Genomic DNA, 27,365 nt, shown 5'->3' with positions numbered 1-27,365 from the left:
CGCTTGCCAGTCCAGACATACGGGTTAATGCTAAAAAAATTACTCAAACAGTACCTGAACCCTTCTAATGGATGGGTTGTAATAGGCAAGATCCTATGGGGGGACATAATTAGGCGAATGTCCTAAATTCACTTATGAAATAGGGTGCCATTTGGGACACAGTAGAAGTAGAATCCTACAGAGCATTCTGAAAAACTTTAAAGGGTTACATCAATCAGGGACAAATCCAGGATAATATTATTACAACATCAGTCCAGACCACCACTGGAAATCCAAGCCACCTCCAAAGTGTCAGTTGTTGAATTCTGTGCCCTGCTTGTAGTATATATTCCACATGTCACTCTACCAGAGCTACGTTTTGGTTTTGGGAGGGGCTCTTGCGGGTAGCCGCGAATACATTCAGCCGTGGGACCACTTTTCCCTGGCAAGATGGTCGGGTGGCCAGAGCATAGTTATAAATAATTTGTACACTAGAAATTCACTGAATAAAACCATAGTACGAAAAAATATTTCCTCACTACTGTCTCGTGGGATTTGAGCGTCTGCTAAATTATATGAACGCCACACCTCTCTATGCATGCATAGGGATACTGGGCAACTGATTTTGAAAATGAAATCAGTTTATGTGAATTTCCTGTCCTGTATTTATGTCCAACAATAGGTAATAATTAAAATAGCTTAGAAAACCCGAGTGGCCATAGCACATTACCCAGGAGTGGATCCTGGGTTGCATTGACTGGTAAGAGGTCAAGAGTATTGGATCTGAGATCTAATCCATTTAGAAGTTAGAGGACAGGTGTCAGTGTGTCAGGGTATAGAATTCAAATGTCAGAGTTCAGGGGTTAGGCATCTTACCAGTGTTTGGATTGAGGCTGAAGCTCCCAGCACTGTTTCCTGACTGGACTCTGTATGTCACTCGTCCATTCTCTCCCTCATCCTCATCACGAGCCATCACGTACACCACCACAAACCTGACAACACACAGGATTAAAGGTCATCACATACACCACCACAAACCTGACAACACATAGGGTTAAAGGTCATCACATACACCACCACAAACCTGACAACACACAGGGTTAAAGGTCATCACGTACACCACCACAAACCTGACAGCACACAGGGTTAAAGGTCATTACATAAACCACCACAAATCTGGCAGGACATGTAGGAAGAAGTGCATTTCAACAAACACAGGTCTCTCCGCATGCACACTCACACATGCACACACACACTCCTCACCCGACAGGTTGGTCCTCCATTACGCTGACGGCAGAAGGGGAGCTGAAGACCGGAGCGTTGTCATTCACGTCCGTCACAAACACCTGGGCTGTCACTGACCCCCAGCGCCGTGACAACGGATCTTCCGCCTGGTCCGTTGCCCTGACAACTAGGACCAGGGAGGCTGTGGCTTCATGGTCTAAACTCTGACCCAGGGTCAGGACCCCAGTGGAGGGGTCAAGGGTCAGGAGGCTGGGCGAGTCAGGCCAGCGATGCTCTATTGAATACCGCACAGCGCTATTGGGGCCGCTGCCGTCCTGAAGGAACCGAGAGATGGCGCCTGGTTAAACACAACTTCTGACAGAGTCAGCCAGAATGCGGTGAGACAAGGAGTGACCTCCCCCTCCCACCCTGGTCTGGCTACGGGAGCTCCGGGTCACAACCAACTGTGAAACACCCTGGGCTAAAAGCTGATGGACACATTAGAACCATACACTGATTCAGACACTAGAACCATATACTGATGGAAACACTAGAACCATCCACTGATGGAAACACTAGAACCATCCACTGATGGAGACACTAGAACCATCCACTGATGGAAACACTAGAACCATACACTGATGGAGACACTAGAACCATACACTGATGGAAACAATAGAACCATCCACTGATGGAAACACTAGAACCATCCACTGATGGAAACAATAGAACCATCCACTGATGGAGACAATGGGGCAATACACTGATACAGAGGGATGCTGCAAAAAGAACCTCAATATCTAACCTAACATTACACCAATATCACACAGATTTCCAATGTCAATTTCAAACTAATTCCAACTCCTTTGATAGCAGGAAAATGGAACCTGTGTGTTTGTTCACGTGTGTATCACCTTATCATCAGCCTGGAATGTGTAGATTGAGGCTCCCGGCAGGGTGTTCTCGGGTATTACTATGGTAACGGGGTCCTCAGAAAACTGGGGCGCGTGGTCATTCCTGTCCTGGACGTTAATGTCCAGCTGGACTCTGTGGCTGCTGGGAAACGCCCTTGTGAAATCTGACACCTCAACATGAAGCGTGTACCTGGCGCAGGGGAGAGACAGCAAGGATAGGAGAGAGGGGAGAGAGGAGTGGCAATGGGGGAGAGGGAAGTTGGGAGAGAGACAGCAAAGACAGTGAGAACGAGGGAGATAGACACTGTGGTCTGGCTGTGGTCTGTCCAAGGGAAATGTGGTACCTCTATTTCGTGTAGCAAACGGAGAGATGGTCATATAGAACTGTGCTAACCATCTGTGAGATGGTTAGCACGAGTGGCCAACCATCATGTCAATCAAAACACAGGCAACGCACACGATCTGCAGACTGGCCGACCAAAATAATAACATTAAATAAAGGTACACACACACAGGCTGTCAGGACTGAGCCTCTGTCGGTGTGGCCCCTGGCGTGAATTGAACACATTGCAATATTGGGGTGTTTACTGAGTAATAAATGAATGGTTACCTGTCCCCCTCTTCGTAGTCCAGTTCTCTGACCAGATACACATCTCCCGTTAACCGGTCGACCATGAACGTCCCTTGCCGGTCCGTCCCGCCCACCACCACGTACGTCACCTGGCTGTCCAACAAGAGTGGGTCCCGGTGGTCATGTGACCGGACAGAGCCAATGACAGAGCCGGGGATGGCGCCCTCCACAGAGTTCAGGGTCATGGAGAGGGTGTTTTTGGCTGACGTCTTACTGGAGCTCAGAACCTGAAGGAGCACAAAGAGCAATTCAGAATAGGTCGCGAACGGAAATATAATCAGGCGGGATGGATTCAATTCACCACATTATTTCCCACCAGAAGCACCTTGTTACATCCAGACGGTGACCGATATTAAGATGTTACCCAATACTTTACTCTTTATTTGACCAGCTAGATGCTAAACAGGCTGTGAAGGACTGGTTAGAACGACTGAGCTGACAGATCCAATTCATTTTGTCCCGACTCAACTCCCCTTGACATCTCATCATATCTGTTTTCTCAAATGGATTTCCTCCATTTCTCCGCCATGTCTCGCCTCATCGTGAAAAGGTCAAATCCATATGATCAACAGAGAAAAGGCCAGATGCGCCGGTTGATGAACGTGACTGTAACTCCACTTAATACAGACCGTCGGTTCCTCAGTTTTGTTGTACAGGACCCCGGGCCAGTCTGTGAGGCAATGCAAACATCGGAAAAAGGGATTTACTGGAACGCTGGTTTAATTATATTAAGCCCGTGTCGTGTCCATGACATCCGTACCAGCACTGGGTCGCTGTGAAGGAGGACTGGTCATGTAGACATGGTTCTGCATGGGACACAGCTGTAATGTCGTGCCCTGGCAGTTAATAGAAGTGTGGTGTTTGGCAGGGACATGACAGAGAGGGCTGATGGAAAGACAACAATGGGACTAGAAGACAAAGAAAAAGCCCATTGTGTAAATATCTTCTTTCAGAGAAATTCTCCGGCACGGTTATTTCCCTTACACGCCAGGACACTTTGATGACCGGGTCGGACCAGCGACACACAGATGGAGAACAAATGTTGATGTGTGTGTGTGTGTGTGTCGGTGTGTATGCAGTCCCTCCAACAATGAGCCTTCCCAGCTGACTGGTAATGATAATGTTATTTAATCGGACCAGGTGAATCCCGAATGGCACACTATTCACTATGTAGTGTCCATCCTTTGTTCAGGGACACAGTGCTCTCGTCAGAAAACCAGACCAAAGTGCCAGTTGAGACTGATGATCATTAGCCTAAGGCTTTAGACAGCCACAGACCTGCAGACGGCCTAGCTACAGACAGCTGTGCTACAGACAGACGTACTACAGACACACAGAGCAAATTGGCGTAGCTAATGCTCACAGGGCTAACTTCAGATCTAGGATCAGATTACGCTGTCCCCAGCCCTAACCTTACACACACACGCAAACAAACACGCACACTTGTTTTTGTGAGAAAGCAGGATGTATGACAAACTGCCTACACATGAGGGGACAGGGTTTCCGTCGACATTCTCATGCGTCTGCCTGCACCGCCTCTCAACGTGTCATTTCACCGCGATCAGATGGTAAATGGTCCTTATAATAAACAGTAAAAATTATATATTAAAAAAGAATGAGTATATACAATAAATGCTATACTGTATGTGTTAAACTATTATAAATATCATTTGCACAAACATACCCGGACATACCCCCTACATTATTGTGGAGGTGAAATAACAGCTCATTTCCATGGTGATATTGCACAAGAGCTCAGTTTTGACGGTAATCAGAGCGGCGCTTCCCCGCTGCTAAACTGCCATGCGCCGCCGCAGTTGAACAGAACATTTAAATACAGAGATTACATTTGTTTTACCAAGCTGAGTGCAGTTTACCATTGTGCACAGCAGTTCACTATCGCACGATGCAGAGCAACAACGTCATGCACGTGACGTTCCGAGTGTCAAGCATTGGAATGAGATGAAAGAAACATAACCATGTCCGTGCACGTGCATTTTTGTGTTGAACTGTCACTAAGTGGTCGTGACATTGCTATAAGGAAGGTAGCCATCGTCTGAGCGTCAACCAAAGGTGAGATGCTACCTGGCTAACAATGGCCCTCTCCCAATGTCCACACTCACTTTGAAGCGCGTTCTCGCTAAGTCTGTGAGGGCTTAGGGCTGTCCCACTGTCAAATAGTCAATGCAAGAGGGCCCTTTATGCACACTTTTGGTCAGTTATAATCATCAAAATTAAAAGAAATAAACACTTGAAATATATCAGTCGGTGTGGAATGAATGTATAAATTATACAAGTTTTAATTTTTGAATGAAATTACTGAAATAAATCAACTTTTTGATAATATTCTAATTATATGACCAGCACCTGTATATATAATGTGTATTACGTACATTTTCAAAGGAAAATATAAGTTGGAAAAATTTAAACATAACAACATTTTTATTTGAATAATACTTAACATAAGGTAAATTATATTAGAAGGGGGAGCACATTGAGAAATGGTTAGAGCTTATGTAAGATAATGTAGAACATTAAAATCCTATTTTGATGTTATTGTTGTGAATCAGCTTAATGCTCTTTACTTTGGAGAGGGATTGTAATGTAAAAAGGATGCTTTTTGCGGAAAAACTATTCAGGGCCGCAGGGAATGTATTGTAAGAAATACTGTGAAATTACAAATGAAATTTTAGTAGCTAGTTGCTTTTATTAAGAGTCTGGGAGGCGAATCATAAACAGTTTTTGAGAATGGTTCATTGAGGGGAGTACTTGGGTTATTTTTAGGGAATGATGTTAAGAAATTACTATCAAATAATGTAAAAGAAAATGAAGTTGGCAAGTCATGTACTATTCATGTATTATTGCACTAGAGGAATAACATTACCAGCTGAATACTGAAACCTGGTTAAATCTGCTTGCACCTAGTGTAATACACTTTAAGGCTTATTTTTTTTTATTATTTACTTGTTTACACTTCTCCTTACATATTATTTTAATTCTATTGAATTACTTATACCTGCACTGTTGAGAAGGTTTTTGGAACCAAGCATTTCATTGCCAATAAGGATGTTGTTAATGTTTAATGACAAATTCATTTGAACTTGAATTCCTGAAGGACTGAGTATGTAACAGAAAGGTGGAGGTGTGTTACCTGAATGCGTAGCAGGCAGGTGGAGGTGTGTTACCTGAATGCGTAGCAGGCAGGTGGAGGTGTGTGGGGGCGTGCCGTGATCAGAGGCCGTAACTGTCAGGCTGTACTCGGCTCTGTCGCTGTGTCTCAGGGGGGAAGAGGAACGCAGCTCCCCAGTGGCGGGGTTCACTGAGAAACGATCTACCCTGGGACCTACACCAGACAAAAAAGAACATTCCCACTGAGAAACACTCTACCCTGGGACCTACACCAGACAAAAAAGAACATTCCCACTGAGAAACACTCAACCATGGGACCTGCACCAAACAACACAGAACATTCCCACTGAGAAACACTATACCATGGGACCTACACCAGACAACAAAGAACATTCCCACTGAGAAACACTCTACCAGGGGCCCTACACCAGACAACACAGAACATTCCCACTGAGAAACACTATACCAGGGGCCCTACACCAGACAACAAAGAACATTCCCACTGAGAAACACTCTACCATGGTATCTACACCAGACAACAAAGAGCATTCCCACTGAGAAACACTATACCATGGGACCTACACCAGACAACAAAGAACATTCCCACTGAGAAACACTCTACCAGGGGCCCTACACCAGACAACACAGAACATTCCCACTGAGAAACACTATACCAGGGGCCCTACACCAGACAACACAGAACATTCCCACTGAGAAACACTCTACCATGGGACCTACACCAGACAACAAAGAACATTCCCACTGAGAAACACTCTACCATGGGACCTACACCAGACAACAAAGAACATTCCCACTGAGAAACACTCTACCATGGGACCTACACCAGACAACAAAGAACATTCCCACTGAGAAACACTCTACCATGGTATCTATACCAGACAACAAAGAACATTCCCACTGAGAAACACTATACCATGGGACCTACACCAGACAACACAGAACATTCCCACTGAGAAACACTATACCAGGGGCCCTACACCAGACAACAAAGAACATTCCCACTGAGAAACACTCTACCATGGGACCTACACCAGACAACAAAGAACATTCCCACTGAGAAACACTCTACCATGGGACCTACACCAGACAACAAAGAACATTCCCACTGAGAAACACTCTACCATGGGACCTACACCAGACAACAAAGAACATTCCCACTGAGAAACACTCTACCATGGGACCTACACCAGACAACAAAGAACATTCCCACTGAGAAAAACTCTACCATGGTATCTACACCAGACAACAAAGAACATTCCCACTGAGAAACACTATACCATGGGACCTACACCAGACAACACAGAACATTCCCACTGAGAAACACTCTACCAGGGGCCCTACACCAGACAACAAAGAACATTCCAACTGAGAACCACTGTACCATGGGGCCCTACAACAGACAACACAGAACATGCCCACTGAGAAACACTCTACCATGGGGCCAACCCCAGACAACACACAGAACATTCCCACTGAGGAACACTCTAACAAGGGACCTACACCCGACAACACAGAACATTCCCACTGAGAAACATTCTGCCCTGGGACCTACACCAGACAACACAGAACATTCCCACTGAGAATCATTCTACCCAGTGAGCTACACCAGACAACACAGAACATTCCCACTGAGAAACAATCTACCAGGGACCTACACCAGACAACACAGAACATTCCCACTGAGAAACACTTTACCATGGGACCTACATCAGACAACACAGCATATTCCCACTGAGAAACACTCTACCCAGGAATCTACACTAGACAACACAGAACATTGCCCGTATTTATCACCGAACTGTAAACAAAATCACTGTGAGATTACAATGGAAAGACTGTCTTTGGGTGATGTGTGACTGACAAATTGACTGTCTGATTGACTGACTAGCTGGTTTACTGAAGGATGTGTGAGTTTATATGTATACATACATTTAGATATACTGAACAAAATTATAAACGCAACACTTGTTTTTGCCCTCATTTATCATGAGCTGAACTCAAAGATCCAAGACTTTCTCTATGTACACAAAAGTCCTCTTTCTCTCAAATATTGTTCACAAATCTGTCTAAATCTGTGTTAGTGAGCACTTCTCCTTTGCCAAGATAACCCATCCACCTCACAGGTGTGGCATATCAAGATTCTGATTAGACAGCATGATTATTGCACAGGTGTGCCTTAGGCTGGCCACAATAAAAGGACACTCTAAAATGTGCCGTTCCATCACAGGTCGCAAGTTTTGAGGGAGCGTGCAATTGGCGTGCTGTCTGCAGGAATGTCTACCAGAGCTGTTCCCCGTGAATTGAATGTTCATTTCTCTACCATAAGCCATCTGTAATGGCGTTTCAGAGAATTTGGCATTACATCCAACCGGCCTCACAACCGCAGACCACGTGTAACCACATCAGCCGAGGACCTCCACATCCAGCATCTTCACCTCCAAATTGTCAGAGACCAGCCACCCGGACAGCTGCTGCAATAATTGGTTTGCATAACCAAAGGATTTCAGCACAAACTGTCAGAAACTGTCTCAGGGAAGCTCATCTGCATGCTCGTCATCCTCATCGGGGTCTCGACCTGACTGCATTTCGTCATCGTAACCAACTTGAGTGGGCAAATGCTCACATTCGATGGCGTCTGGCACTTTGGAGAGGTGTTCTCTTCACGGATGAATCCCGGTTTTTACTGTACAGGGCAGATGGCAGACGTGCGGGCGTTGTGTGGGTGAGCGGTTTGCTGATGTCAATGTTGTGGATCGATTGGCCCATGGTGGCGGTGGGGTTTGTGGTATGGGCAGGCGTGTGTTATGGACAAGGAACACAGGTGGATTTTTTTTGATGGCATTTTGAATGCACAGAGATACTGTGACGAGATCCTGAGGCCCATTGTTGTGCCATTCATTCACAACCATCACCTCATGTTGAAGCATGATATTGCATGGCCCCATGTTGCAAGGATCTGTACACAATTCCTGGAAGCTGAAAACATCCCAGGTCTTGCATGGCCAGTATACTCACCGGACATGTCACCCATTGTGCATGTTTGGGATGCTATGGATTGGCATATACGACTGTGTGTTCCAGGTCCTGCCAATATCCAGCAACTTCGCACAGCCATTGAAGAGGAGTGGACCAACATTCCACAGGCCACAATCAACAACCTGATCAACTCTATGCGAAGGAAATGTGTTGCACTGTGTGAGGCAAATGGTGGTCACACCAGATACTGACTGGTTTCCGGACCCCCCAATACAGTGAAACTCTACATTTTAGAGTGGCCTTTTATTGTGGCCACCCTAAGGCACACCTGTGCAATAATCATGCTGTCTAATCAGCATCTTGATATGCCACACCTGTGAGGTGGATGGGTTATCTCGGGAAAGGAGAAGTGCTCATTAACACAGATTTAGACAGATTTGTGAACAATATTTGAGAGAAATAGGCCTTCTGTGTACATAGAGAAAGTCTTAGATCTTTGAGTTCAGCTCATGATAAATGGGGGCAAAAACAAAAGTGTTGCGTTTGTAATTTTGTTCAGTGTATATATTTGCTAATTTCCCAACCTTTCAAAACAAAATGTACAAAAAACACTAAAACATAATTAAGACATGGCAATTGGCAAGTGTAGACCTTTCTAAGTGATTTTGTAGACTTAGAAGTTCGGCAATATAGGTTGTATATGTTCGGCAATATATGTTATTCCTGAACAGCCCTGGAAAGAATGCATGTGTGTGTGCGCATGCAACTATAGTTTTTGTCTGTGTCTGTGTGTCCTTACCTGACAGTGAGTAATAGATTGTTCCGTTCTCTCCCTCATCTGGGTCTTTAGCGGTTACTATACCAAGGACTGAGCCAGGCTGGGATCCCTCCATCACCTACAGACCGACAGAGATACAAGGAGGGCGAGAGAGAATGACAGATAGGGAAATAAATGGAAAGAAAGATAGAGGGAGGGAGAGATAGAAAGACAGAGATAGCGATAACAAAATTGGATCAAACTTTTTCAATCTTTGTCACTTCAACCTCACTATCGTTGACATTGTTCTACCCCATTAGTTGATAGCCCCATTTTACCCCATTAGTTCATAGCCCCATTCTACCCCATTAGTTTATAGCCCCATTCTACCCTATTGGTTCTTAGCTCTTTTCTACCCTATTAGTTCATAGCCCTGTTCTACCCTATTAGTTCATAGCCCCATTCTACCCTATTAGTTCGTAGCTCCATTCTACCCGATTAGTTCATAGCCCTGTTCTACCCTATTATTTCATAGCCCCGTTCTATCCTGATAGTTCATAGCCTGGTTCTATTCTCGTAGTTCATAGCCTGGTTCTATCCTCATAGTTCATAGCCTGGTTCTATTCTCGTAGTTCATAGCCTGGTTCTATCCTTGTAGTTCATAGCTTGGTTCTATCCTCGTAGTGCATAGCCTGGTTCTATCCTTGTAGTTCTTAGGCACATTCTTCTGTTGACAACAATTGCATTCTGATGAAGTCCCTTTAAAACATACTTCATGTTTGGAGAGCTGTCTTCCTGCTCCAGCGGATTCTTATTGGTTCACTTAAGGGAAAGGATTGTCTACAATACCTTTCCATCCATGACAGTGTGGACAGATATTTTTGCTAAACGCCACTATCCGTAGTTCCACAGGTGACAGCAAACCATTGTCATTAAATCAAACAGTCATGTTGTCATATTCATCATCAATTAATAGTAGCATTGGCTAATGTTAACTAAGCAGAAATAACCTCAACCTAGCCAAAACGTTAAACCTAATGCCAGAACCTAAAATTAACCCCAATATAATTATGTCCTACTGTGGGCAGCCAAAACCTCTTGTGTGGACCGATTTGTCAGCTTTCAGGGATACCTCCTCCCCACACAAACAAGGATCTCACACTCACACACCCACACACACCTGTATAAGCAGCTCTTTCTCAGGGTGGGTGTGGCTAAAGACAGGGGCATTGTCGTTTTCATCCAATACAGTGATGTGAGCGGTACCAGTAGCGCTGCGAGGGGGCGTGCCTCCATCCTGCACAACAACTACCAGCTGGTAGCTAGACTGCCTCTCCCTATCGAGACCTAACCTGGTACTGATCTCTCCTAGAGAAGGGGAGAGAGATGGAGATAAAGTGAGGGGGGAGAGAGGGGTAGAGACGGAGGGGGGAGAGAGGGGGGGAGAAAGGGAGATTATTAATCCGGAGATGCCGTTGGGATCCGGGTCCTCTCCAGGTAACACCATGAGTCTGGACTGAACCTGCCAGGGGTTACCTGTGTGTGAGTTGATCTGGAAATGTCTGTCGCTGTGTAGAAGCCTGTAGGTCAGTCGGGCATTCAGCCCCGCGTCTCTGTCAGTGGCCGACACCCGCCCGAACCCCGTACCCACTGGAAGGTTCTCTCGCACGGCTAGAAACACTCGCTCTGGACTCAAGCGGGGACTGTTGTCATTCTCATCCGTTACAGAGACCCTCACTGTGGCACTGCCCGTCCTGCCCACCCCCGCGACGCCCTGCACAGAGACACATGACAGATGGGTGATGAACAATTTCCACAAGACAATCTGCATATTACAGGTCTACAAGGCAATGAAACTCATTTGGAAAATTGCCCAGACACGGATGATGTCCTGGGCAAAAAAAGCACTTTTAATCTCGACTGAGGACTGTGTCTGGAAAAACTGGGCCTAAAAGCTTTATAAATAAAATTTCAAATGAAATGAACTGTAGTTCTACATGAAGGTGAAATAACATAAACGGTTTCCCACTCTTGGTGTTCCTCACCTGGTCCCCTGGGCCAGAGCTAGCCAATACGGTCAGCAGGTACATGTCCTTCGCTTCCCGATCCAGTGAGCTACGAACAAACAACCACCCGCTATCAGGTGCGACCCCGAACCCTGCCGCGTCACCATCCGGACGGAGCCTATACGTCACTGAGGAAGAGGATCCAGCGCCGTTCCCAGCAGCCTCTCTGTTGAGGGCACGGACCTGCAGGAAGCGTGTATTCATTGGCGTGTTCTCCCGCAGCTCCACACGGTAGGTTAGCGTGTCGAAGGCGGGGCCCTGCGCGTCCTGGGCCTGGACATGGACCACTAATGTGAAGGTCGAGCTGAGCTGGGGGGCACCACCATCTTTAGCTATCACCTGGACAGGAGGGGTGGATGGAGGGATGATGGGATGGACAGAGATAAGACCAAAGATGTATCCCTTTATCTATTTTAGCAAGAAGGCATTTAGCAATTTGAGAAATTTGGCAATATACCACAAAACCCTGAGGTGCCTTATTGTTCATATAACCTGACTACCACTACAATTAGAGTGGTAGAAAGTGCTGTGATGTCATGGAATAGGGATGTGATGTCATGATATAGGGCTGTGATGTCATGGTATAAGACCCGTGGTATATGGTCTCATGTAGTACGACTGTTACTCAATCAACATTCAGGATTCAAACCACCCAATTTTATAATGACAAAAAATGGCCTGTGTAATAATAACTCTGTATGTTGACTCGTTCTTTGAAGAACCTTTCACTTTTGGAGTATTTTCGGACAACCATGACCTCTCCTACCTGGAGATCGTAGCGCGGGACACTCTCGTAGTTCAGTACCCCGATCAGACGGAGCTCGCCGTTGCCCCGGTCAACCCCGAACATCCTCTGGCTGCCGCTGCCCCCTGGGCCGGTCGAGACCAGGTCGAAACTCAGCTGCCCATTGGGACCGGAGTCGCGGTCGGTCGCCTGGACCCTGTACACGACCGAACCCATCTTGGTCACCTCCGGGAGGAGTAGGGACTCGGAGGAGGAGGGGAGGAAGGACGGGGCGTTGTCATTGACGTCAGAGACGGCGATGTGAACGCGCGTGGTTCCGTAGGCGGGTGGCGAGCCATAGCGGGCCTGGACCACCAGCTCCAGACTGGGACGGGCCTCATGGTCCAGAGGGAGGGAGGTCCGCAGGGCCCCAGAGGTTGAGTCCACGGTGAAATAACCGTCCGGGTCGCCTGACGAGATGGAGTAGAAGATTTCCTGGGAAAGACCTGGGGTGGGAGACAGAATGGTTAATCACATTGAGCAGACCACACATTTACTTGATTCTACAATAAACACAGCATCCATCACATCACATTCCAGGTCAAGATCAACTACTGAGTTATGATCAAAGTGCACTTATAGATATGAAACGGTCCACTTCAGTCCTGCTGAAAGCACCTCTCCTGACTCCTACCCTAAAGCCTTTCCGATATAAATCATTCTGCCATCACTAATACCCGGAAACAAATATCAATCTGGACGGCATGCTAATAACTCATGATGCATCTGTTCCAAACAGCGTCATGCCCACTTTGTAGTGCACTATTTTTGACCGCGCCATATTGGGTTTCTAGGGTACTAAGGGGAATAGTGTGCGCATGTCGGCTCAGACACAGTGGAGATGGTGTGATGGGGTTGGTAATGGGGATGGTTCATCACAAGGCTGCACTACAACGCACATCAAAACTAGACTAAAACACACCGCTCCACAACAACAACATACCGCTAGACTACAACACAACACGCTTCTCCACAACAACACATTTTGCTACTACACCACGTCCCTGTGCCCCCCAGGACGGCCGCGCAGGAGAAAGGCTAACAAAAAGTCTATACAAATGCAACAAGCCATCGGAGAACAAATCTAACTTTGACACGTAGGTCTGTGTTTCTGTTTTGGGCGGAGAAGAGCGCATTTATCTAAACCTTTCAGTTTTGAAAACTATACAAACCAGTGTGCCATGACCAGTCAGAGGTCCAGGAGGACCTACGTCATTTGCTACGCCAACCGTCTCATTCACTGGACAGTTTGCGTAGCTAATGTGCTAGTTTTGATAATCAGCTATAAAGCGTTTGTTAAAGCCGCACAATTCCCCTGGATGTGTTTTCTTCAAATACGTAATACAGCGGTAGTATCTTACATTTGGAAACAAACAGATGAATCTGGTTGTCAAATGTAACGTGTAACTAGCGACGAACCTGATCGTCATGAACGTATATCAATGGGAACGGGAACGCACGTCTCACAGAGGCACCCAGTTTATCAACGGCAATTATTTTGATTGATAGGAGAGAAACACATTAAGCATGAAGGGAGCCTGACAGTAATGTGATTAAATATTTCAGATAGTTAAACCAAATTGACTACTCTCCAGGATATCTACCAGATATACTAAATCACTGATAAAAGAACATAACCGCCATTGCTTGTTTGTGTTGAAAGTCCCTGCCTTACTTAATCAGTTTTGTAAACAAATGAAATGTGTTAGGTCAGTTTAACAGAAAAAATTGGTTGCAGAAAATCAGTCTTTCACTTACCTACTTGACCACCAGTGTTTTGTAAATGAGTAATCTCTTGAGCCACATTAATCAATACTGCCAAGTGCCTTTTGCCTGACTCTGAGATGTTTAGTCAAATATAGCCTATTTATAAAGCCTATGTATATATATACCTCATGGTATATAAATATTGCTGTGTTTACTCTAGCTTAAAGGGAATACAGTCTCATTACTCACTGTAATTGACTACTGTCTGAAACTGTAACATAAATTGGGTGAAGCCGCTATATTTACGGTAGCTGCATGCCCAGATGTTGCATTGTAGCCTCCAAACACGTGCTCAGCAACAGGTAAAATGACGGGGAACTTCCACTACAACACATACTGTACATGCTATGCTGCTCTACACCAATGGTTTCTGAGTAGCCTGTTTCTGTAAGTTACTGCATCTGATAATGTCTCTACAACCCCCAAAAATGTTTTTGAAAACCCTTTACCGATCTCCAGGAAATGTAACGTGTGTGTGCGTGTGTTGTGTGTGTGTGTGCATGTGTGTGTGTGTGTGTGCGTGCGTGCGTGTGTGTGCGCGAGTGTAACGTACCAGTCTTGACGGTGGCGTGGACCTTGCCCACCTCCGTTCCCCTGAGGACCTCCTCAGAGACGGTGAAGTAGTACTGAGCCTGGTCGAACAGCGGTGGAGACACCGAACCGCCCACCACGCTCACATTCACACGGGCGTTTGCCGGCGCCGTCAGGCCACCGCCATCCTGCGCTGAGATCACCAGGGACACCAGGGTGTTGGCTTTACCGTGGAGCGACCTTGAAAGGGAGATTACGCCTGGTGGAGGGAGGGGTATTAAAACGGAGAGATGGAGTGAACACTGTACAGCATTTAACATGCATTTAACACGCATTTAACGCACATTTAATACACACACACACACAAAGCCTACACACGCACACACTCACCCGTATCCTTGTTGAGGGTGAAGAAGGCGGAGCCTCCCCCCGACACAGTGCGGTAGGTCACCTTGCCGTTGTCGCCAGCATCGGGGTCTTTTGCTGTTACCTTGGCAACGGAGGTCCCAGGGGGGCTGTGAGTGCTGAGGCTGACAGTGTAAAGGAGGGGGTAGAACGACGGGGGGTTGTCGTTGATGTCCTCCAGGGTCACACGCACACGGGCCGCCACACTCTGACCCCCCTATAGGGGGAGAGGGAGGGAGGGTGAAAGCATGCAGGGAAGGATGGAAAGACGTAAAGGGGGAGGGATTTGGGGGAGTGAGGGAGGAAAGGGAAGGGAGGGAAGAAGTTAGATGAATTATTGCGGCAGCGTATTAAAATATTACTGCAATCTGTTTTAATCTTCTCTCGCCTCTATCTCTTTTTCTCTCTCCCTCTCTCTGTTTGTGCTGATTGCTTTTCAATGTGCCTATTCTCTTCCGTTCATCTCCCCCTCTGTCCGTGTGTAAAGTTGTTGTCTTGGCACAAACAGACAGACGCCGAATGCTGGTTGTAGCATCGTGTAGCACAAGATGTCCAGCTCCTCTTCACATCCATCAGGTATTTACGGTCCAGTGTTTTCACCTCATTTTCAGATTGTTTCTGGGGGACAACTCAGTGCCTGGCTGTGTTTTCCGATAAAATGGTCGAAAGGGAACCATGCTAGCGTCTAAGCAAAAACGCTGTTTCTCAACAATAGTGTTTTGTATGTCCAGGAGTCGTCTGAGTGAAGGGCCAAGAGGGAGGGGCTTAACGGGAGGAATATGTAACCGAGCTCCAGTTGGCAGAGGTTCAGAACTCTCCTTTTCCAAACAGCTCGTACACTGAACCAGTGCTATCAGTACATTTAGTCAGGAACTCAAATTGACTTTTAGTGCTTAGAGTAAAACAGAATACAGAAGAACTGAATAGAGAAAATAATACTTCTCTCCTCTCATCTCGATGGAGAAGAGAAAAGGAGAGGAGAAGCGAGGTCCTCACCCCATCAGTGGCGGTCACGGTGAGGTTGTAGGTGTCTGACCCCTGGTCTCGGTCCAGTGTGGCGCTGGTACACAGCTGACCGGTCTCCTTGTTGACAGTGAACTGGGTCGGAACCGGCGCTGCTAATCTGCTGCCAGAGCCGGACCCCAGAGAGTAGGACACCGCCCCGAAGGAACCACGGTCGGCATCCGTTGCCGTCACCTGGTGAGAGAGAGGCAGACAGACATGGAGAGAGATGTCATTGACTGGTCTTCCAAGTGCACTGTGTCTCACTTTGAATCAGGCCCAGTACGACTAGTCACTCTGCTGTTTGCACTCTATAGCCTATATAGTCGCAACATAATTCTACACTGAATATTCAGTAAATATTCAGCTTGCATACATCAACCAACTGAAACTTAATTAGCCTAGGAAAAACCCTATCCCTTCCTTCCTTCTCCAGATCTTCCTAATCCTCACCTCTCTCATCAACTAATTTCTGACAATTGGCTATGTCCCCCCGACTGAAAGTCAATCCCATTCTAAGAAAAACAACAATAGACCCCTCTGACATGAAAAAACTTCAAACCATAGGTATCCCTAGTATTTTTTTATTTCCAAGACTGTTGATCAAGCTGTTTCAAACCAACTCTCTTGTTTTATCTCTTAGAACAATATTCTACACCCTAACAAGTCAATCTTCAAGACTGGTCACTTGGCCAAGACTGCAACACCTCAAGCTCAACCTCAGCTAGATAGAGCTGCTCTTCCTCCCCACTAAGGTCTGTCAGCTCCAAGACATGCCAATCACATTTGACAACTCCAAAGTGTCCCGCTCCAAGAGTGCAAAGAACTTTGGCATGACCCTAGACAACACATGTCATTTTCTGCATACAACAAGGCAGTGACTCACTCCTCCAGGCTCCAACATATATAGAGTACGACCTCACCTCACACAGAAAGCAGCACTTGTCATCTTGCATCTGGATTTGAACATACTTCTGGGGGGGGGGGTGTGCCCAACGTGTGCCACCAAACCCCTGCTACTCATCCAGAATGTGGCGGCCACATGGTGCCTAACCTCTCTCATGCCACCCCTCTTCTCCACTCAATCCACTTGCTTCCATTTGAAACATGCATTCTCTACAAAGCTATGATGCTTGCTCACGGAGAACCACAGGGAAGTTGCCTGCCCTGGCTTTAGGCACAGCTCAAACCCTACCCAGGCTCTTTGTTCTGCCACTTCTGGGCATTTGGCCATCTGGCCTCTGTGGGAAGGCAGCTCCTATACTGCCCAGTCAAAACCCTTCTCTGTCCTTGAATTCTGTTGTTGGAACCAGCTGCCCCTTCGGGCTAGAATTCCAGTGTCTGCCCATTATCAGAAAACTTCTGAATGTCTACCCTTTTCAGAGAGTATCTAAAATAACTGCAACACCTGCCTTTGTGAACTAACGCTTACTATGTGAATTATTTATATAATCTTCTTTCCGTCACCAAACTTTTGCAGATAACTAATTAATTGACTGCGATTTCCTGACTACTACTGAGTTGTGTGGTTGTTCGACCTAGCATCCTAAAATGTATGAACTAACTGGAAGTCGCTCTGGGTAAGAATGTCTGCTAAATGACTACAAAAGAAATGTAAAACACAGACTGGTTAGTGACCCACCACTCTTACTGCTAGGCTACCTGTATCTGATGTCATAGCCAGCACACAACATCAGCAGTTTCTGATACATTTTGTGATTCAGATCAATCTGATACACCATGTATTTGACAGGCCGGTCAATCCATTACCAGACCAAGCTCTCAAATATCCAATCGAATGAGAGCCTAGGGTGTAACATCGCTGACAGCTAATTGGCTCAGGTTACTCTGCATCAGCATATCACCCAGCATGCCCTCAAATGACCAGGAAAACATCTCTCTTTCTCTTTTTTCATGTCCATTTACCTCCATTATCCCTTTTCACTGCTGCCGAGTAACTCCTTCCTCTCAACATACACCTCCTTGACTTACTTTTTCTACCCTCTCCAACAATCTTTGTTTCTCCATGGTAATGTGTAAGGCCAGAGTGGCAGGTACAGTACATCTTCACCATGCGGTACAGATGAATCTTAACCAGGCATTATAAATTTAGCAAAATGTAGTTATTACTATTCAGAACACCTTAACCCAGCGTTACAAATGTAGCAACATGTAGTTATTACTATTCAGAACACCTTAACCGGTCGTTATAAATGTAGCAACATGTACTTATTACCATACAGTACATTTTCACCAGGTGTTGCAGATGTGGCCAGTACGTATTACCACACAGTACATCTTCAACCGGTGGTGCAGATGTGGCCAGTACGTATAACCACACAGTACATCTTCAACCGGTGGTGCAGATGTGGCCAGTACGTATTACCACACAGTACATCTTCAACCGGTGGTGCAGATGTGGCCAGTACGTATTACCACACAGTACATCTTCAACCGGTGGTGCAGATGTGGCCAGTACCTATTACCACACAGTACATCTTCAACCGGTGGTGCAGATGTGGCCAGTACCTATTACCACACAGTACATCTTCAACCGGTGGTGCAGATGTGGCCAGTACCTATTACCACACAGTACATCTTCAACCGGTGGTGCAGATGTGGCCAGTACCTATTACCACACAGTACATCTTCAACCGGTGGTGCAGATGTGGCCAGTACTAATTACCACACAGTACATCTTCAACCGGTGGTGCAGATGTGGCCAGTACCTATTACCACACAGTACATCTTCAACCGGTGGTGCAGATGTGGCCAGTACGTATTACCACACAGTACATCTTCAACCGGTGGTGCAGATGTGGCCAGTACGTATTACCACACAGTACATCTTCAACCGGTGGTGCAGATGTGGCCAGTACGTATTACCACACAGTACATCTTCAACCGGTGGTGCAGATGTGGCCAGTACTAATTACCACACAGTACATCTTCAACCGGTGGTGCAGATGTGGCCAGTACTAATTACCACACAGTACATCTTCAACCGGTGGTGCAGATGTGGCCAGTACCTATTACCACACAGTACATCTTCAACCGGTGGTGCAGATGTGGCCAGTACGTATTACCACACAGTACATCTTCAACCCGTGGTGCAGATGTGGCCAGTACTAATTACCACACAGTACATCTTCAACCGGTGTTGCAGATGTGGCCAGTACGTATTACCACACAGTACATCTTCAACCGATGGTGCAGATGTGGCCAGTACGTATTACCACACAGTACATCTTCAACCGGTGGTGCAGATGTGGCCAGTACTAATTACCACACAGTACATCTTCAACCGGTGGTGCAGATGTGGCCAGTACTAATTACCACACAGTACATCTTCAACCGGTGGTGCAGATGTGGCCAGTACGTATTACCACACAGTACATCTTCAACCGGTGGTGCAGATGTGGCCAGTACGTATTACCACACAGTACATCTTCAACCGGTGGTGCAGATGTGGCCAGTACGTATTGGGGTTACAGTGTTATGCAGTTCTAATTCAGCGTTCCCATGGATATGCGGATTCCAGCAGCAGTCTGCTTTCATGGACTAGTGGTTCTATAGGTAATGTAACTGTCTCCAGAGCTCCACCAGATGACGGATAGGTAACGCTTGTGTTCCAAATGGCAGCATATTCCCTAGGACCTATACTGGGTGCTGGTCAAATAAAGTGCTCTATGAAGGGAAAAATAGTCATTTAAGACATAGTGAGATAGGAAGGATGGTGCAAGATGGATGACATTAATTAGGGAGCACAGGAGAATGTGTACAGGGATGTCAGGAACTGGTACAGCCTGGGGGGGGGGGGGCTTGGATACAAGGGGTGACCTTTAGGAAGACAGACAGTGTGAAGGTAAGAGGAGAGGAATGGAGGCAGACAGAAGGGGGTGTGGAGAATATGAAAAGGTGAGAGAGGAAAGAACAAAAGGGGACTTAAACTAGGAGAGATGTAATATCTTAATTTCATCACTATTATTATGTTAAAGGTCCTTATTATGTACATTATTATATTAAGTGTCCTCATTATGTAAATCTTTATGCTAAAGGTCCACATTATGTAAATGTTTATGTTAAAGGTCCTTATTATGTACATTTTGAATTTAAAGGTCCTCATTGTGTAAATTTTTGGTTAATCAAAAACCAAGTGTGGCATTTTAGAGTGGAAAGCTTTTTTCAACCTCAAGTTCACTGCAGGTTTTCATCTTCTATAGGAAAATGTATGCAAAAAAAGCTTCATCAAATGGAGGGTCAACATCTGTAGAGGAAATTGGGGAACCAGAGAAGAGAACGGGCCTGTCCATCTTTCTGTCCAGGGGTCTGAAGATGTATGTCTTGGGGGTGATGTAAATTTGTCTGTTTGTAGGTCTAGTACAAGTCAGGAACAGGACAGCAACAGTAACCCAAGTACAATACACACACACACACACACACATTACTGGAAACCAGGAGCCAAGATCTGCAGATGTTCTCCTGGACACTTCATCTGTCTTTGTCTAATGAGCGTCACGTAAATGGACGAGGTCATGACCTGACCCTTGATCCCAGATTTACGTGGCGACATCTGCCTGACCACAACATCACCGGGTCGACGCACCGTCACACATGCAGAAACACCCACACAGACACACCGTATAAAACTGTCCAACAGGTCTGTAATATAACACAGTGTCCTGTGCTAAACAGCACGGGGAAATGGCCTGTGGTCTACAGGGGCTTCATTCGCACTGACTTCTTACAATGAGGCATAGTCCTGTTGTGCACAACATATAACATTGTTGCTAGTCTGCGTGTGTGTGTGTGTGTGTGCATGCATTGGCTGCTGTTTATGATGCCTGTTAAATGTAGCCTGTTTCTCTTCAGCGAGACCTTCATCCTGACCCAGGGCCTCGAACTGGGCCAACTACCTGCCTCTGCTTGCCCGCCCACCTTCCCGGGGGCCTTGTGACATCACTCAGACATTCTGGAGCATTCTATCATTCTGCTCTCTCATCGGAACGCATTCCAGGTTCCACACCGAGGTCAGCAGCTTTCTGCGGCATACAGCAGGGAATGTTGGCGTCCCAAATGGAACTGTGGCAGGTTCCATTTCCAGTGTAGTTCCTAGGCAGCACAGCTAGTGCACTAATTGAGACCAGGTGGAGTGTGGGCAATAGGGTGCAATTTGGCACACGGTCTTTGAATTGGAAAAGCGAGAGAGAGAGGAGAGAGAAGGGAGATGGAGGAGAGTGTGAGAGGGGAGGTTGTAGTTATATGTCTGTTGTCAACTGGTGTACATCATGAGTACACATCATGTAGTTAATAGTGTGTGTGTTTGTGCGAATGTGCGTGTGTCTGTGTTAGGGTTGGGTATCAAGAACCGGTTCCAAATTTCCAAGAACCGTGGATTCGAAAAGACACGTGCATTTGGATTCGGCTTCGGTTCCTAAAGTTTGCATTTCAGTCGCGCATTTTACAGTCCATAAAAGTTGCACTTATCTGCCAGCACCTGCTATGCGGACCTAATGTCACATGATTTTCACATAAAGTACCTCAACAAAGCAAGCATGTGAGAACTGAGAAGAGACACTTCTGTTTACATCCTGGACCATGGCTGGCCACAGCAAACACTCAAAGGTGTGGCTTATCTTCACAAAAACGTTTAATGACACTGCAAAATGTAAGCCCTGCATTAAAAATATTTTGTGCAAGGGAGGAAGCACTTCCAATTATATATGACCTACCAACTGGTCTGAGGGAAAATTAATGTAATCTACCCAGCTGGCTTGTAATTTCTTTAGAATTAGAAAGCCTGCTTATCATAGTAACATAACTTAGCTAAACAATGTCATGTATCTCACGGGGGTGTAGCACCACTACACCCCCGTTTCAACCCCATTGACCCACCTCTAGTACAGAAACTCCTTTCACTTTAGCCATGAAGAGGAAGACAAGCAAGGAGAAAGAGGAAGATTTGTGCTGAAGGGGTTTCTGTTCATCCATTTGCTATGGTTGATTTTCCTTCGTTTTAGTTATATTTTTCTATTATTTATTTAAATCGTTTTGGTTTGTAATTGTTTTTGTTGACCGTTCCTTTATTCCATTATTTTTTATAAATGAAGGGAAAAAGAAACCTTCCTGAATCCCGTCACCATTGAGAGTTGAATGATTACAGCCTACATATGCAAAGAATACAAGTTTTCTTCTTGAAATATTTTGCATTTTTTTCTTTCCCAGGATTCAATAAGAACCGGTTTAGATAAGCAGAATTGAAATTGGAATCGATTAAATTGAAATGATACCCAACCCGATGTCTGCATGTGTGTGTGTGTGATCATGATCCATGCGTGCAGTGATATTTCAGTAAAACCTGAAATATGAGGTCCCATAAAAGGTTATGGGAAAACGTGGATTCCAGCTTAGGGGTTAGGTTTAGGGAACAACATGATTTCGAGCTAAGGGGTTTGGTTTTAGGGAAAACGTGATTGGGCATAATGATAATGAAGAAGAATAAAGTAACCTTTAATTACAATGACTACAAACAAAGCACACATATATGGTTCTGTCAGGGACAGGACTTGACTGATGATAGTCTTCAACATCTGACAGGATGTGGAACTAGGTAGAAGGCAGTGGTAGTAGAGAAAGTGTTGTTGGTGTTGAGGTAGTTCAGAAGGCAGTCCCAGTAGAAGGAGTGTTGATGGTGTTGAGGTAGTTCAGAAGGCTGTAATAGTAGAGGGTGTGTTATCCAAAGTGACAAAAATGTACCCATTTTAAGCTAGGTGAAACAACCAAACAGCTGCATAGCAAGCACAATGCTGATCAATTAATCAGTTATCGGCAAACGTCGGTGCAGGAAAGAAGACCATACAAATAATAAAGACAATAAACAAAGACAGACAGTGGTGGGGGTGGCAGTGGCTCTATTTTAAGCTCTATTTTAGGCTCTATTTTAAGACGGTTCTGGTCCAACAGATAACTCCCGACCAGGAACCAACACATCTAAAGGTTTATTGTAAATTGATGCAAAAAAACAAGATAACAAAACCCTTATCGTCAGACAACACACCACCTTGGTGCAATCCTCTCTTTTCAGAGCAATAATTGAAAGCATCCACAGAAGCAAAGAAATTGATTGAATCCATTAAGGGAAAGAGTCCGTTTGTCCGTATGCGCACGACCGAGATCTTCCACATTTAACCCAACCCGTCCAAGCCATCATTGGGTTACTGGTTAGAGGTTCTGTCAGCTAAGACCACACATTAACACATTTTATGCTCTCACCACTGTGTCTTGTGATGAAATGCATTAAAACCAAAGCAACAACCAGGGTCTGAGAATACAACAGGGTCAGGACTATGTGGGTCTGAGAATACAACAGGGTCAGGACTATGTGGGTCTGAGAATACAACAGGGTCAGGACTAAGTGGGTCTAAGAATACAACAGGGTCAGGACTAAGTGGGTCTAAGAATACAACAGGGTCAGGACTATATGGGTCTAAGAATACAACAGGGTCGGGACTAAGTGGGTCTGAGAATACAACAGGGTCAGGACTATGTGGGTCTAAGAATACAACAGGGTCAGGACTATGTGGGTCTGAGAATACAACAGGGTCAGGACTATGTGGGTCTGAGAATACAACAGGGTCAGGACTATGTGGGTCTAAGAATACAACAGGGTCAGGACTATGTGGGTCTGAGAATACAACAGGGTCAGGACTATGTGGGTCTGAGAATACAACAGGGTCGGGACAGGCCGGAGTAAAACAGTGTGATGTTGATTCTTCACTGCACTTCACAGAGAACCCCTAGATATCATATCATGAATGTCATTCTGTGACACAGCTGTACTGCATAGAATCTTTATGACTGTGGTGTGCAGAAAACCAGGAAGATTAGCTCCAGTTGATACTGCAGGGAACCCCATAGCCATAAAAGGTTATGAAAACGTACAGAGCAATAAAACTGACAAATGTAACCACTGGAGTTTTGTACATGCGTAGCCCATATTTAACGTGCACGCATCCGGGTGGAGTCCCTGTCTTCAGATGTGAAACAATATGTCCGCCTCCCATTTTATGGGAGGGAGGAATAGAGAGAGAGACGGTGAGGGGAGGAAGCTAGTGATGGAAAGCATATCACCGGGAATTCTCCAAGCTCATCAATAACGATTTGGACCACGTCACTGTCGATGGAAACCGTCATCCCGTGCTGACATCTAGTGGATGAGTCATCGTCGTAACAGCAGCCTGGTCAATCCACGTCTTGTCAGTCTGACAACAATGCTCTCTGTCGGGACATCAACATCAGCTGTGTCCGATAAAAGAGAACTGATCGGCAAACTCATTGACCTCTAAATTCTGTCACCGGCAAGCCTTCATATTAATGTCCTGCTAGTGAAGGGCGGCTGTTCAGCCAGATCCCTGCTACAGCCAAACGCTAGCCCACTCCCATTTGAAGACGTCAGAAGTTATGTACCTCTGAGCCATGCGGTCACTCCATCGCCCGGGCCTTTGTTTTGTCCAACCCCAACCTCAAGGCTCTCCTCATCACAGGTCTGCAAAGGGAGTGGTCTCAGACTGACGAAGGAGTACACAATAAACGGTGTACTTGTTCAGTAAGATGACATTTTGTACACACACACACACACACACACACACACACACACACACGGGTGTTTCAGATCCATCCGTTAGCTCAGGGCAGACAGCAGGAGTTAGGGTCCTCTGATGGATGTGCTGTATATTAACTGGGAGCTCTTTAACTGTTAAAATCACCTCCCATCCTGACCCAAACTCTGTCCAAACAACCCTACTGGGAGGAGCCAAAGGCATATGACATCATCCCAGTGCTATTCCAGTTGTGGATTGTTAAAAGCCAGCTCTGCTCCTCTTTCTCCTTCGTCCGTCTTTTTCATCTTCTCTCTCCCCCACGTAACCCTCTTTTTCTTTCTGTCCTCCATCTTTCCTCTTATGTATTCCTCCTGTTCTCTCTCTCCTTCATCCTCTTCTCTCCCTTTCGTCCTCATCGTTCTCTCTGTCCTTCTATTTCATCCTCCTCTCTTCACAAACATTATTTCAACATTCGTTTCCCTGCATAATAATGTTCCCTCTTACTCTCTAAAAAACATCAGTGTGTGTTTGTGTGCACAAGTGTGTCCGTGCGTGTGTGTGTGTGTGTTCGTGTGCTTGTGTGCGTGTGCATATCGTAGCATCTCAGACTGGTTCTGCTGACGGTACCACCGATGGAAGGACACAAAGTGGGCACCATTAATAGACACGGCTGGGAGGGAGGGAGGTTTGAGGGGTGATGGGGAGGGAGGGAGGTTTGAGGGGTGAGGGGGAGGGAGGGAGGTTGAGGGGTGAGGGGGAGGGAGGGAGGTTGAGGGGTGGAGGCGGGGGGCACTTCACATACTTGGCAGAGGAACAAAAGAGAGGGTAGTGATGACATGGATATCTGAAACTGGGAAGTTAGGGGCCTCTACTCACTTCTCTCTTCATCCGGATTAGTCTCTGACTTTCTCAACATCTCTCCTCTTTACTCTCTGTCTTCCGCTACGTCTCCGCTCTCCTCTCTTGCTCCTCTCTCTCTCTCTTTCTCTCCTCTCCACCATCCAGAACTCCATTAATACAAGAGCTTGTTGCCTTTCATGTCTCACAGCTGGCAGTGATTAGAAGCATCAGTCCACCAAAGGAGAGAGGAGAGGGAATGAGAGATGGGGCGGGAGGGGTGGAGCAAGGGGGAGGCTGATTGAGAGACGGGGGAAAGGAGTGAGGTTGAGAGGGTTGGAGGGAGGGGGGAGAGGAGTGAGGTTGAGAGGGATGGAGGGAGGGGGGAGAGGAGTGAGGTTGAGAGGGATGGAGGGAGGGGGGAGAGGAGGGAGGTTGAGGGGGATGGAGGGAGGGGGGAGAGGAGTGAGGTTGAGAGGGATGGAGGGAGGGAGGGGGGAGAGGAGGGAGGTTGAGAGGGGTAGAGGGAGGGGGGAGAGGAGTGAGGTTGAGAGGGATGGAGGGAGGGGGGAGAGGAGTGAGGTTGAGAGGGATGGAGGGAGGGAGTGGGGAGAGGAGGGAGGTTGAGAGGGGTAGAGGGAGGGGGGAGAGGAGTGAGGTTGAGAGGGATGGAGGGAGGGAGTGGGGAGAGGAGGGAGGTTGAGAGGGGTAGAGGGAGGGGGGAGAGGAGTGAGGTTGAGAGGGATGGAGGGAGGGGGGATGCTGAACAACTTCTATATTTGGAAGAGATCTTGCATATATCGCTAAATGGATATGCTACCACATACCCCCCAACACACACACCACACACACGCACACCAACAAACATACACACACATACACATACACACACACACCAACAAGCATACACATACACACACACACACAGATCCCACCACAACATAGCAACAACATATCCTGTTACTATTTACCTGGGTCTGGTGACTGTAAACAAACACAGTGTGTTCCACAAAGTGTTATTATCCAATATGGGAAGTTTTTTACTATATAATGCACCACATTTGACTAAAGCCAATGTACACACTTTCTTCTTTAGGTCTTTGCGGTAATATGGATAACCTTTCTTCTTTAGGTCTTTACGGTAATATGGAAAACCTTTCTTCTTTAGTTCTTTACAGTAATATGGATAACTTTTAATCCTTAGGTCTTTACGGTAACATGGATAAACTTTCTTCTTTAGGTCTTTACGGTAATATGGATAACCTTTCTTCTTTAGGTCTTTATGGTAATATGGATAACTTTTAATCTTTAGGTCTTTATGGTAACATGGATAACTTATTTCTTTGGTCTTTACGGTAATATGGAAAACCTTTCTTCTTTAGGTTTTTACGGTAATATGGATAATCTTTCTTGTTTAGTTCTTTACGGTAATATCGATAACCTTTTTTCTTTAGGACTTTACAGTGTCATGGATAACGTAAAATGTTTAGGTCTTTATGTTAATGTGGATAACTTTTGTTTAGGTCTTGATGGTAATATGGATAACCTTTGTTGTTTAGGTCTTGATGATAATATGGATAACCTTTGTTGTTTAGGTCTTGATGGTAATATGGATAACCTTTGTTGTTTAGGTCTTGATGGTAATATGGATATCCTTTGTTGTTTAGGTCTTGATGGTAATATGGATAACCTTTGTTGTTTAGGTCTTGATGGTAATATGGATATCCTTTGTTGTTTAGGTC

General features: G+C 45.9%; 1 protein-coding gene across 1 annotated transcript in view; it reads right to left on the bottom strand.

Annotated features, from left to right (window-relative positions):
- LOC105011153 (protocadherin-16) overlaps positions 1-27,365 on the bottom strand; it is a 110,117-nt gene that overhangs the window by 26,391 nt on the left and 56,361 nt on the right. The window contains exons 6-18 of the mRNA XM_034293406.1: positions 16,181-16,381; positions 15,170-15,401; positions 14,802-15,038; positions 12,464-12,927; positions 11,677-12,036; positions 11,168-11,405; positions 10,812-10,999; positions 9,674-9,770; positions 5,934-6,091; positions 2,728-2,975; positions 2,118-2,307; positions 1,243-1,538; positions 856-971 (exon numbers count right to left, since the gene is read on the bottom strand). Of these exons, the coding sequence (XP_034149297.1) occupies positions 856-971; positions 1,243-1,538; positions 2,118-2,307; positions 2,728-2,975; positions 5,934-6,091; positions 9,674-9,770; positions 10,812-10,999; positions 11,168-11,405; positions 11,677-12,036; positions 12,464-12,927; positions 14,802-15,038; positions 15,170-15,401; positions 16,181-16,381 (3,025 nt within the window). The remainder of the gene's footprint in view (positions 1-855; positions 972-1,242; positions 1,539-2,117; positions 2,308-2,727; positions 2,976-5,933; positions 6,092-9,673; positions 9,771-10,811; positions 11,000-11,167; positions 11,406-11,676; positions 12,037-12,463; positions 12,928-14,801; positions 15,039-15,169; positions 15,402-16,180; positions 16,382-27,365) is intronic.

This window comes from Esox lucius, chromosome 7 (assembly GCF_011004845.1).
Source record: "Esox lucius isolate fEsoLuc1 chromosome 7, fEsoLuc1.pri, whole genome shotgun sequence".
NCBI classification, from domain to species: Eukaryota; Metazoa; Chordata; class Actinopteri; order Esociformes; family Esocidae; genus Esox; species Esox lucius.
Note: the sequence above shows the minus strand (reverse complement) of the source record. Positions and strands in the feature narration are given on the sequence as shown.